We start from the raw sequence: 14,164 nt of genomic DNA, 5'->3' as shown, positions 1-14,164 counted from the left end.
GAGAAAAAGAGAAAAGTATAAAAATGAAAAAATAAAGAAAAGAAAAAAAAACTAGAGAAAACAAAAGGAAAAAAGAAATGAAAAAAAGAGAAAAGAAGGAAGAAAGGAAAGAAGTAGAGAAGAAAAAAAAGACAACATTAATAATAGAAAAAGAGAAAGAAAAAAAATGAAAAAAGGAAGAAAAAAAAGAAGAAGAAAAAACAAAATGAAAAAGAAAGAAAAAGAAAAAGAAAAGAATAGAAACGTGAAAGTAAAAAAAAAAAGAAAAGAAAAGCAAAGCAATGTAAAAAAATGAAATGAAAAGGGAAAATGAAAAGGGAAGAAGAAAAAAGAAGAGTAAAAAAAAAAAAAACGTCTTAAAAGAGAAAAACTAATAACAATAATAATAATATATTTTGTGGCCTATTGGACTCTCAAAGAGAACTCATTAGGTCAAAAAAGAGCACAAGATAAAAGCAAAAAAAAGACGCGAAGGTATGGGGAATTAATGCAGAGGAGGCATGGGTTCCGAGGGGGGAAAACTAACCAACCCAACAACGCCATTTGAGAATTTAGTTAGAGAAGAGAGAAGGGTCATCAAGTGCAATCCTACCCACAAGGGTATTGGATAGAAGACTCCAAGAAGATTGGGCTAGAGCTGCTAAAGAAGGTCATAGGGTTCTCATGGACCTCAGGGTAAATTTCTGAGCCCATGGGCCAAGGTTGGGTCCACTCTTCTTTGTAAATATTAGAATAGGTTTTTCGTTCTTTTGGGTCTTGTATTTTGGTCATTCTAGTAGTATACGATTTTAGACTTGTATTTAAGGGCATTTTGAGTAGTCTTTGTAGTAGAGACTTTTTATGTATTTTCATGTATTTTGGCATGGGGGTGAGCTTAGCTATTAGAAGGGTGTGTGTAGCCAAGCTCAAGCTTCTCATTTTAAGGAGGTGAGCTTAGCTATTAGAAGGGTGTGTGTAGCTTCTCTAGGAATCTTCTCAAGGAAGCTTCTCAAGGAGGTAAAATTAGTTATTAGAGGGGTGTGTGTAGCTAAGTTCTAGTTTCTCAAGGAAGCTACCTAGTTTATAAATAGAAGCATGTGTAACACTTATTGTAACTTTGATGAATGAGAGTCTTGTGAGACACACTTCAAAGTTCAACTTCTCTCCCTCTTTTCCTCCTTCAATTTTGTGCTTCCCCCTCTCTTTCTTTCTTTTCCTCCATTGAAGCTTCCCCTTTAAGCTTCTTATCCAAGGCACTCTTTTGGTGGTGAAGCTCCTTCTTTCATGGCTTATTCCCTAGTGGATGGCGCCTCCTCTCACCTCTTCTCCTTTATCTTGCGCTGCAGGTAACACCTTGAAATATTATTAGTAATTATATTTGATGTTTGATTATATTTGTTGTGTTATTTTATCCATAATTATTTTCAAAGAGGTGAATTTAGTTAATAGAGAAAAATCTAACTTCTCAAAGAAGCCGCAAGGAAGCTTCTCGAGGAAGCCTCTTAATGAAGCTTCTCAAGGAAGCTACATGAAGCTGCCTCGATAAAAACGCTGCCCAACCTTCGTTAATCGTTGGATCTTCTCGAAATTTGCTCTACAACTTCACAACGAAATTGTCCACGATTTGGCCATTGCGATCTTCGATATGACGTCTGGCGTGTGAGGAGCGCTTTCTTTCCCACGAGCAAAAACACTTAAGTGTTTCAGCCTTTGCTTTTCGCATAGCTTAGGAAAAATGCCATTTCTTCTCCTTCCTTTCTTCCAAAATCATTTCCAACGTTCCAAGCTCTTTCTCTATCACCCACAGCCACCAGTAGCCACAACAAATCGCCATTGTGCTCCATTGAAACCCCACACCAAGAGGAACCCTTCAACCGAAGCAAAATCTTCCAAACTTGCCTCGCGGTTTTGGTAGAGAATGAAGCCTTAATCTGACCTTTCATTTTCCTTCGAGGTAACCATGGTTCTATGCTTGTTCCTTGTTAGTTTCAGCTTGTCTTTGCATCTTTTCTGACTTTGGAACCACCATTGCATGTTTTACGCTTCCTTTGAAAAACCCTAGAGAAAGAGACTTTGTAAACATTATCTTTTTATGAAATGGGTGTTATTTTCGTGACCTTCACTGAACCCTGGTCACATTGGCGTGATCGGAATTTCAAAATGATGTCCCTTTGTAAAACCCGAAATGCTCTCAGCCCTTTCATGTAGTGACGTGGGTGTTTGACCCAGAGCATTGTTATTAGCTTTGTTTTCTGAAATCCATATTAAGTCTCCTTCGTTTTGGTATGGTAGAGGCTTGCATGGAACCGAGGAGCGGAGACAAAAAACAAATCTCCAAGTGACGTGACGAGAAACCCGCGGGTAGCTCACAATAGGTGAGAGGAGTTTATTATAAAATTTACCATTTTAACACCATAGTTAGGATTAGGGAACCTAACTATGAGAATAGCTGTCTGTCCCTGTTGCATGATGATTTTTCCTTTATAGAAAACTATGTTTTTAACTAATGGGATGTGATATAATTGTCCTTGATGTGCATGCGGGTTTTCCAAGAGAAATCATGTTTTTAACTAATGGGATGCTATATAATTGTTATTGATATGTATGCTGGTTTTCTGGAAAAACTATGTTTTGATGAATGGGATGCGATATATATATTTATTGTGATGAATGAAATTGTTGTGTTTATTTGATTTGTGTTGTTTGAAGACCTGGGAAGTGTGAATCTTAGGCATGAAAGAAATACGTATATGCGGAATGCGAATATATTGTTGATGTTGCTATTGATGAATTTAATTGATATGTGATGATGTTGATCATTATGATGATATTGATTTGAGATGATGTTGTTAATAAAGGCCATGTTAATTGAATTGATGTTATTGTTGATGGCTATGTGAATATGAAATGAGGATGTTGTTGTTGTTGATAACGTCATTGAGATGAGATGATGTCTATGTTGAGAATAATATGAGAATGGAATGTTGGTTAATGTTGGAAATGCATTGGCATGTGCATGTTGTGTATGTTCATGGGGGGGGGTGCTTTGACCTTGTCGGACAGCCCATTCGTGGGGGACTAGAGTGGTTAAAGAATCTAAGCATTCGCTACAGGGATGCTTAGGCGTATTAATTTGTCCACGATCATTGCACTTGATGGTGCCCATGTTCGATACGTTGGATGTTGTGTATGCTCGTGGGGGGTAAGTGCACTGACCTTGTCGGATGGCCCATTCGTGGGGGACAAGCGTGGTTAAAGAATCTAAGCATTTCTGAGGGGATGCTTAGGCTCTTTAATTGGTCCATGGTCTTTAGCACTACTTTTGGCCACGTTCATACATCGTATGTAGTGTATGTTCATGAGGGAAAGTGCATTGACCTTGTCGGATGGCCCATTCGTGGGGGACAAGCATGGTTAAAGAATCTAAGTATTTCTGAGGAGATGCTTAGGCGCTTTTATTGGTCCATGGTCTTTGGCACTTACTTTTGGCCATGTTCATAGCTCATACGACACAGGAAATAGAATAATTATGGCAGAGTGTACTTTGTACTGAGGGGGCATGCCACCTGGTAGGGAACTCCTTTGGTCCCCAGGATGATCACCTATGGGGGGGGGGGTAGTTACATGCACAACCGGGTGGTCTCAACGAACTCTGCATGGTTTCCTAAGTGAGAGTGTCGTGTGGACACACTTAGGCTATTTCCTGGGATTTGGTTGTTGGTACGTACCACATTGCATCTGAGAGTTGAGTCAGGTGCATGCATCATTTTGTGCAGTCTTGATTGGATCCATGGATAGATGATGAATAATTGTTGAATATGAATGATGAGTAATTGTTGAATGTGGATGATGAACAATTGTTGGATGTGAGTGTTGAATGTGGTGTAAGCTCATAATGTTTTCCTATGTTTCTTGCTAATTGTGGTTATTTGGAACTGGTATTTGTTCTCTTTATAATAAACTCACCCTTTCAATTTTGTATCGTGTGGTTGATACCTATGATGATCGCGAACATGGTTCGTGGGAGCAGAATGACAACAGCAGGGTGTAGGGAGAAAGATTATGGTGAGGAGTTGCCGAGCGACATGACGACGTTGGCATTATTTTGGGAGAGAGTTGTGTTTTGTAATCAATTCCTCCGTAGTTGGTTTTCAAGTTTTATTTTGTTGAGTTAAAGATGTAAAACTTGGATTTTAATGATATGTATGAACAAATTTAATTTTCCCTCATGTGGATGACGTGTACTAAGTTGTTGTTCCTATATATATATATATATATATTCATCTAAGTAAATGTGTATGATCTAGCGAATGTATGTTGGGACAAAATTACTTTTATTTTCATAAGTAAATTAAGGGAGTTTTTATAAAAATTGAAACTATCGCATTTTAGAGTGTTGATATCGTAGCGACGAGGCGGGTCGTTACATTTAGTGGTATCAGAGCAGGTCGAACCTTTTTTCCAGTGAGTTGTGAGTCTGCTATGTTTTTCTATGCATTCTCTGGTTGTTTTGTTGAATGCTTGATGTTGGTTGTTTGCTGATGTTTGATGTTCGTTTTCTGCTATTAACACTTACTCATTAGTTGTGTTCCTACGAGCTATAGAGATTTGATTGTTGTAGTCATATTGGATTTGTTTTTCTGATGTCTGCTATACCATGAGTTTCAATGCCGAGTCACGGGTTATCAGACTGGCCGTGTGTATAATTTGTGAAGGGCAATGGGATGATATGGCAAGCGATCAGAAAATACAAATGATGGAAAATGGGTGTTAATGTCTTGAGGCATCAACTCTCCAGAGTAACAAAGTAGGAACTTGTGATGGTTGTGATTTTGTATGGTTCTTTGTTTGTGTGTATTCCTTCCAAGTCTAACTTCTTGGTGTGTATAGGGAGTGATGGCTGGACGGAATGATCGTGCGATTGCTGATGCCCTTCAAACCTTAGCTTAGGCTATAGGGAATCCGAATAGGGGAGAAGCTAGTGGAGCTGTTGAGTACCAAGGGTTGGACTGCTTCCAATGAAACATCCCTCCTTCATTCAACGGAGGATACAACCTTGATGGTGCTCAGAACTGGGTAAGGGAAATTGAGAAAATTTTTCGAGTTATGGCATGTCCGGAGAGGCAAAAGGTTGCTTTTGGTACATATACTCTAGTGGAAGAGGCTGAGTATTGGTGGGAGAATACTCGCCAATGCCTAGAGGCTGAAGGTCAAGATGTGACCTGGGATGTCTTCAAGAGAGTGTTTTTGGAGAAATATTTTCCTGAGGATGTTAGGAACAAGAAGGAGATGGAGTTCTTGGAGCTTAAGCAAGGAAACATGACTGTGGTACTTTCCCCATTATCAAGGGAGAGATGGTGAAAGTTCCAAGTGTGTAAAGTTTCTAAATGGCTTATGACCAGAAGTGAAGAAAGCTATGAATTACCAAGGTGTTCGCCAGTTCCCACTTTTGGTTAACATGTGTTGGATTTGGGATGAAGATTCTCGAGACAGGGCGACCTATTATAGGAGTACAGGTCCAATGAGGAACAAAAAGAATGGGCCTCAACATCGGGGAAAACCATACTCGACCCCTCCTAAGCAATATGGTAACCGCCATGAAAATTAGAGGACTGTTGCTAGGGGATTTGCAGGTTGTAATGGTAGCAATCCCGATACTTTCCCCACTCATATCATTTGTTACAGATGTTGGAAGCCAGGACACATCTCCTCAAATTGTCTAGATAAATATATGATCTATTTTAATTGTGGACAAAATGGACATACTCAAAGAGATTGTTCACGACTCAAGAAAGAGCAAAATGGTGGAGGCCCGAATGGTCAAACTGGACATCTAAAGGCCACGGGAAGATTCTTTACCCTTAATGGTGATGAAGCTTCGAAATCCAAAGATCTAATCCGAGGTAGATGTTTCATAAATGGGATTCCGTTACTTGTGTTGTTTGATTCCGGTGCAACCCATTCATTTATATCCTGTTTGTGTGTAGGAAAACTTAAGCTTTCTGTGTCTTCTTTAAATAAAGATCTAGTGGTAGAGACCCCTATTAGTGGTTCTGTGTTAACTTCTTATGTGTGTTTGAATTGTCCTGTGGAGATTTCTGGTAGAACATTCTTGATTGATTTGATTTGTTTGCCTTTAAGCCATATTGATGTTATTTTTGGTATGGACTGGTTATCTTCCAACCATGTCTTGTTAAACTGTTTTGATAAAAGTGTGGTGTTTGATGATTCTGGAGTGAGTAAGGATATGATGTTTATCTCTGCCAACCAAGTTATGACATCTTTAAAAGAAGATGCTCAAGTGTACATGATCTTGTCTAGCCTGGAAATAGAGACAAAGGTTTCTATGTGTGACCTCCCTGTTGTTAGAGAGTTTCCTGAGGATATAACTAGTCTGCTGATGTGTCATCATTTTCTCATATTTCTTAACCATTTTTGTCACCATTTTAATTACTGATTAGCCTTAATTGTCAAATTAGTTATGCAGTTTTATCATTTGGGCCTACTGGATTAATTTTGTGTTTTTAATTTAATTTCAAGAGAATTATAAGTAATTGGGTTTGAATCCAGAATTGGGCTTGGGCTTGAATCCAGAATTGGGCTTGGACTTGAAGAGAGCAGACTATTTTATTCTACCAAATTTTATCTTATCTAGATATTATTTAGATTTGATCTCATCTATATATTATTTCATCTAGATCTTATCTTATCTAGATTTTATTTGATTTATGGGCTTGGATTTAAAACAGATTTGTAAAGCTTTGGGGCTGAAAAATATATAACAGCACCAAGGTTCTAGTAGTGGCTTCTCTTCTCTCTCTCCTCTCCTCTCTCTTTTTTCGTTTTAGTTTTAGAGTGCTACTCTCAATTCGTTTTAGTTTTCTTTTTCGTTTTGGAGAATAATTCTAGTTTTCTTCGTTTCTACTACAATTTCGTTTTCTATTGATTAATGGAAGGCTAAGTCTCCAGCGTTGTTTTCTCTTGAGGATCAAGCCAACTCTCTTTGAGGTTCTATTATTACTATTAAATTCTGATCAGTTTTTCCTCTTCACCAATTACTCTGTATTTGTTGCTATTAATTCATGCATGCTTAGTGCTTGATTAATTGCCTCTGCGCTTAATTTACGTTCATGCTTAATGATCGTTCATGATTAATTGGTGTATGTGTTGCTTAATCACATAATGAATGCCTTATGTTAAATTTCGCTTAGTAATTTAATTTAGGGTTGGATTAAGTGGTTGAACTGATAAAGGATAAACTCTCGTAACCTAGGATAAGAGACTTGCTTGTGAATCAAGGGGAAGCAATGTGTTTTAATTTTGATATTTTCTAATTCAAATCTATTCGTTGTTTAATTTACAAAAGCAAACAACCCCCCCAATTCGTTACTATTTTCCTACTATATGTTATGAACGTTTGGTTGACCATTGCTCATTGGGAGACGACCTAGGATCACTTCCTAGATACTGCATTTTTAATGTTTATTTGATTCGGGTTTGGTTGTTTTATGCTTTCGTGTTGTTTAGTGTGGTGTTTTGTTTTTGTTTTTCTTGTCAACACTTCCCTTGTTTCAGTTTTTGTGTTTTGCTATGAATAGTACTTTGCGACGGATTTAGCGACCACTTATGCTAACCTGGGAAACAGAGTAGTAGTGCAAATCCATTAGTGACTGAATTAGTGACTGCTGTTGACAATTTAATTGGCGATTTTTGTTTTGATAGTTAGGGTTGTTATTTTTGGCTGCATTTTGGTGTGGTAGGTTCTTTTGACTCATATTTTGTGTGAAAAATACCAGGAACACTTGGTGTGGCCAGATTTGAGAGATTTAAAAAAATTTGAGAACTTGTGTTTAGCAAAACTTAAACGGCCATAACTTTTGCTCTGGGTATCAGAATGACTATTATTATATATGTATTTGGGGTAGAAAAAAATTCCCCATACCGTGGAAGCTCGTCAAAGGCTGGCTGAGGTCTCTAGCTAACCATAATCGCCCATTTACTAGTTTTTTTTTCAAGTTTTATTGTTTTATTTTTCTAAACTTTCCTTAGGTAGTTTCCATAGTTAGACTTTGAATTTTTGCCTGAAAATTTTTTGTGCCATCTTTTCATGATTTTAGGGTGTTGCTCACAAAATTTCAAGTCATTTGGATATCATTTAAGGGTAGCTGTAGTTCAAACCTACACTGTTACTTGCATAAGAAGGCAACTAGTTGTGCATGTTGAATGTAGTGTATGACTAGAGGCAATCCATCTGACTTACAACCCTTTGATCCTGAGATAGATAGGATATTTCATAGATTAGTTAGGCATCATTTTGTACCTTTTGAGCATCCTGAACATTCTGTTACTGGTGAGTCTGTGCATTCTGTTATTGGTGATTTTGAACATTCTGAGAACATGACACAACCTCCACCCCGTGAGAGGACTCTAAGGGAAATGGCTGCACCTGATTTCACCTACGAAAGCTTGTGCATCCAATACCTTGATGAGGATGTCCCATATGTTCTTAAAATGGACTGATCCATTTGCTTCCAAAGTTTCATGGCCTTGCAGGTGAAAACTCGCACAAACATTTGAAAGAATTCCATATTGTCTGCTCCACCATGAAACCCCCAGATGTCCAGGAGGATCACATATTTCTAAAGGCTTTTACTCATTCTTTAGAGGGAGTGGCAAAGGACTGACTATATTACCTTGCTCCAAGGTCCATCACGAGCTGGGATGACCTCAAGAGAGTATTCTTAGAAAAAATTTTCCCTGCTTCCAGGACCACGACCATCAGAAAGGATATTTCAGGCATTAGGCAACTCAGTGGAGAGAGCCTATATGAATATTGGGAGAAATTTAAAAAACTATGTGCCTGTTACCCTCACCACTAGATTTCGGAGCGGCTTCTTCTCCAATATTTTATGAAGGACTCAGTAACATGGAGAGAAGTATGATAGATGCTGCCAGTGGTGGAGCCCTTGGAGACATGACCCCTGCTGAAGCCAGAGATTTAATTGAGAATATGGCTTCAAACTCCCAGCAATTTAGTGCCAGAAATGATGCTATTGTCATTAGAGGAGTGCATGAAGTAGCCACGAATTCATCTTCATCAGCTAAGACTAAGAAGCTTGAAGGTAAACTAGATGCCTTGGTTAACCTAGTAACCCAACTGGCCATGAATAAAAAATCTGCACCTGTCGCCAGACTCTGTGGTTTATGCTCCTCTGCCGACCACCACACAAACCTTTGCCCTTTTGTGCAACAATCTAAAGCAATTCAATAGTCTGAAGCTTATGCTGCAAACATCTACAGTAGACCTCCTTAACCTCAGCAGCAAAATCAGCCACAACAGAACAATTATGACTTCTCCAGCAGCAGGTACAATCCCGGGTGGAGGAATCATCCCAACCTTAGATGGTTGAATCCTTCACAACAACAACAACAACAACAAATTTATTTTTAGAATGCTGCTGGCTCAAGCAGACCATACGTTCCTCCACCAATCCAGCAGCAACAACAACAACAGCAACAGCCCCAGAAACAACAAACAGTTGAGGCTCCTCTGCAACCTTCCCTTGAAGAACTTGTGAGACAAATGACTATGCAAAACATGCAGTTTCAACAAGAGACCAGAGCCTCCATTCAGAGCTTAACTAATCAAATGTGACAATTGGCTACACAGTTAAATCAACAACAGTCAATATGACAATGAATGCATTTATTTGTAAAATAGTTGAGTGTTTCATTAATATATTTGAAAATGAATATATATTTCTATAATTAGAGCTAGCTAGAAAAAAAGTATCTATTGTTTTTCATATAAAAGATAGTATTATTTTTATACTTGATTTAGTTATATACTTATTTTTTATATAAAATATTAGAAATTTATAATATATTAAAGTTTCATATATTTTATGAATGAAAAATTTTAAATTTTATTTAATAAATTACATATTTTCTTGGCCCCTCTTGAGCCGAATTTCTGGCTTCGCCTCTAGATATGATTATTATATATATGGATATGATTGTTATATATTTATAATGTGATAAAAAGATAGACAAAGAAACTTTAACCTTAAGACATGCCCTTATTTGGCTTCGCGAATCGGCTTTGATAATGTGATTATTGAGTCGGACTGCCACAAGGTTGTGTCCTCAGTTAATAACCATGCACTTGATCATTCAGAGTTGGGGATTATCATTGATCAATGTCCTAATTACTTGCTTCACAGTCTACAAATTTCAGCGTTTGTTTTGTTAAAAGACATGTGATTCTGTCGCTCAGATATAGTTTAGATAGGGGGGCAAATTCTTTAGCTGGTCTCTATTACTTCGATGATCTTCCTGCGTGTATTGCTGACATCGTTTTGAATGAATTAATATGGTTCAGATGGAGTATTTTGTAATAAAGAAAGAGATACCGATATATCAACACTTTTCACAATAAATTAGCCGCATGGAATGGACGTTCCACTGTTAGCTCACCTCATACATATCGATGAATAGCAGTTCGACCTTGATAAAAAAAAAAAAACCAATCAAATTGTAATCGAAGTCAACTCCAACAACTTGGATATCAACAACTTTTATTTAAAAGTAACCTATTCGAAAAGTTTATTCTTGCAACAATACAGTAAAATTAATTGCTACAACAACTTTTATATGTAAAAATCAAACTCGATATTTTGTTTTTAAAAAAATGTCCTATATCAAATCTACTTGTCGAACTTTTTCTCAGTTGTGCTGGTGTTTCGTTTCTTCCACAGTGAAGTTTCTCGGAACAAGAAAGAATCAAAATATCAACAACAAACATACCGGTGATGGTGATAGAAATCTTTCAACAAAATGTGACACGAAAGAAAAGTAATAATAATGAAGAATTGTAGAAAAAAAATAATACAACTAATGATACATTGAACTCACCCACATCCTTTTACAGTCAAATTTTGTGTGCACACGTGAAATTGCTGCAGCACAGTTACTCCGTAGCCAGTTTCTAGCGAAGTTCAAAATTTCAAAGTCTCTCTATTGGATATATTGGATAGGTTCATACACAGTAGCTAGCAGTACTCATTGCCAAAATAAGACAGTATCAAAACAAACTGCATTAACAAATGAAATCAGAGAAAATGAAAGGGCAGAGTAGAGAATTTCTTGAGTCCGGTTCCTCATCGGTGGTCTCAAACGCGGTTCAGCAGCGCCTCCAATTCATTCTGCAGAGCCGTCCCGAGTGGTGGGTATATGCCATCTTCTGGCAAGCCACGAAAGACAGTGATTCGCGTCTCAAATTAGAATATGGCGACGGCTACTTTCGGGGCAAAGAGGAGAAGGAAGAGGAACAAACGAGGAACGTGAACGACATCGAATGGTTCTACAGAATGTCGCAAACTCGGTCGTATGTTGCCGGGGACGGTGTGGTTGGGTGTGCCTACAGCTCAGGGGTAGATGTTTGGTTGAGCGGAGTGAACGAGTTTGAACTGAATGACTGTGACGACAGAGTAAGGGAAGCTCGTAGTCACGGGATCCACACATTGGTCTGCGTCTATGTGCCAGGTGGCATCCTTGAGCTGGGTTCGTGTCACGTCTTCACTCTCGGATACGGCCTTCTGGAAATGGCGAAATCAGTGTTTGAGGAAAGTCAGAATCAGAATCCACTTAACAACCCCATGGGCATGAATGATGCAACTGCTGCTAAGGTTGATGGATCGTCCACAGACTCTTCTGATGCGGATGCGGATGCTACTTTCCCGATGACGAGAAGGGGAGGAGGGAGGGCACGTGAGGCGCTGCCTATGAATCACGTGGAAGCTGAGAGGCAACGGCGAGAGAAGCTGAACCAGCGATTCTACACTCTTCGCTCAGCGGTCCCCAACGTGTCCAAGATGGACAAAGCCTCTGCTTTTGGACGCTGTTGACTACATCAATGAACTCAAGGCCAAGATCAATCACCTGGAGAGCAGTGCCAACAGGCCCAAGCAGGCCCAAGTCATTCATTCCTCCACCTCTGCAAGTTCCAACATGAGAGTCGAAGTAAAGATCTTGGGTGCCGAGGCCATGATAATGGTCCAGAGCCTAAACCTGAACCACCCCCCTGCAAGGTTAATGGATGCTCTCAGGGACCTCAATTTGCAAATTCTCCATGCCACAATGTCCAACATCAAAGAGATGATGCTGCAAGACGTCGTCGTCAAAGTTCCGCATGACCTCATGACCCAAGACGCGCTCCAAAATGCCATTCTTCACAGACTCTGACAATTCACCGTTTTTCCCTCACTCTAGCTAGCTAGTAGCTATTTATTTATTATCCGTTTTTCCTTTCAGTTTTTTTCTTCTTCTAAATTTACGAGTTCGTTGTGAGTGCATCATGTATGGCTATCTATCATCATACACTAGTCTGTGTTTTTGGAAATGGATCATAGATGTGATTTTTCATAGAAGAATGAATGCAACTAGTTTTAGTTTACTTTTTTGCGTTTCCGCGACATAAACATAAAATTTTGAATGTAAAAATGTTTATAAACATGCGTGCTTGTTGTGTTTATGAACGTTCGCGTAATTACTTATCAAGAGATCGCTCTAGCTAGTTTGCAAGAGATGCCACTGTATGGCATCCATTACTATAATTATTAGCTTATATTTTCTTCTATTATTATCTTTTAGAGTGCTTATATTAAGTCCTTACAAATTTCAAAACATTTAATTGATGCATTTGTTTTCACTTTTTTTTTTTAATCAAATCATATCACTCATAATATTTACACTTCTCTTTCTTTTTCTTTAAAAAATGAGGGGTTGGGATACCTGTTACCGATTAGAAGTGAATTTACGAATTTACAACTTGACCCCAATATATATAGAGCATTTTGACAAAAATGCAAAAGCAAAAAGTTAGTTTTGCAGTTGTTGAAAGAAATTTTCGATCACCACCCACCACCATTGAGGAGCAGCAACGTACAACATGTCTCTGCTTCAAAGGACGCCTTTCCCTCATCCCCTCGCACCACCGTGTCATGGTTCGTTGCCCCTCCTTCGCACACCAATCCACCTTTTTTCTTTTGATTTTAATCATTTTTTGGGTTCCTTATTGTTTCATCTTGTGCCTTGCGTCATTAAATTCAAGATATGTTCTTGCTTTGCATCAATTTGTGTGTCCCCAAAGAGACTTAATTTCCTGCGACAATCGTCTCCCTCATTTTCATTCAGATGGGTCGTGGTTGGCAAAAATGGGAACTGGTAGGAGGTAAAAAAAAAAAAAAGCTGTAGGTGAATAACGTTAGCGTCGCTTAATCTTCTTATTTTTCTTCCCGTATGTGTTGGTTTGATTTTCCTTGCATTTGTAATTTTTTTTTGTTTCTCCAGTTTTTCTGATCTTGTTGAAGTTGTCACGATGAAGGATAGGAGAAAACCACTACTTGTCACTCATTGGCTTTTGTTTTTCTCCATCTCAACCCCGACCTTCATCGACTACAATGCAAAGGTCTTGGCATCGAATTCACCGTAGCCAAGATAATGAGCGTGTGATGATGACGGTCATGACCACGGGAGAGAGGAAACATCAAAGAAAGGGGAAAGAGGGGTGATGAGTAAAAATAAGGTTGCATAAATGCAAGTGAATCTATGCACTAGTATCGTGAAGTGGAAAGTCCAGATATCATACCCTATGAACCATTTGTGTTCCTGAATAATGCAACTCGCATAAACCAAATAAACCAAATAATTTTGAGGGGTTTTATCTTGAATTTGGGAGGTTGTTTATCAATTACGTCAAAGGAATAAAACTTACACCAGACAACAATCTCTAAGAGAGATGTATGAATAAAGACAAACCCAAGTTATGAATTCGCAAGTACTCGTTTCCCCTAATTCAAATTATAATTAAGAATCCTCGTTTATCGATTAATCGTAAATTACCTCTCAAGTTTTTTGTCAACCCATGGCCAGCATCTGAAAATACTCCTCTAAATTAATCCTCAATTGGTCATTCGAGACTTAATTTAGGATTAAAGATGAATTATAAAGAGGTTTGTAAAAAGGGCATTCATGTTACTAGTTTGATTATGCTAGTTTTATGAACACTTTCATTCTATTGGTCAGTTAATTATGAGTAAATGGTGACTGACACATAATTAATTATTAATTAGAATGATCAATTAATTTAGAGGAGTTGAAGGAAGGCACAGGTTGTGCTGAAAAT

The 14,164-nt window shown here is 38.2% G+C and overlaps 1 protein-coding gene across 1 annotated transcript; it reads left to right on the top strand.

The window, feature by feature from the left end:
- Nucleotides 1-11,099: 11,099 nt before the first annotated feature.
- On the top strand, nucleotides 11,100-11,885 carry LOC114370107 (transcription factor MYC3-like). Its single transcript, XM_028327396.1, has one exon. The coding sequence runs from the start codon at nucleotides 11,100-11,102 to the stop codon at nucleotides 11,883-11,885; it is 786 nt and encodes a 261-aa protein (XP_028183197.1).
- Nucleotides 11,886-14,164: the final 2,279 nt, after the last annotated feature.

The sequence above is a fragment of the Glycine soja genome, chromosome 2 (genome assembly GCF_004193775.1).
Source record: "Glycine soja cultivar W05 chromosome 2, ASM419377v2, whole genome shotgun sequence".
Classification (NCBI taxonomy): Eukaryota; Viridiplantae; Streptophyta; class Magnoliopsida; order Fabales; family Fabaceae; genus Glycine; species Glycine soja.
The sequence above is the reverse complement of the archived record's forward strand: the minus strand, read 5'-3'. Positions and strand labels throughout refer to the sequence as shown.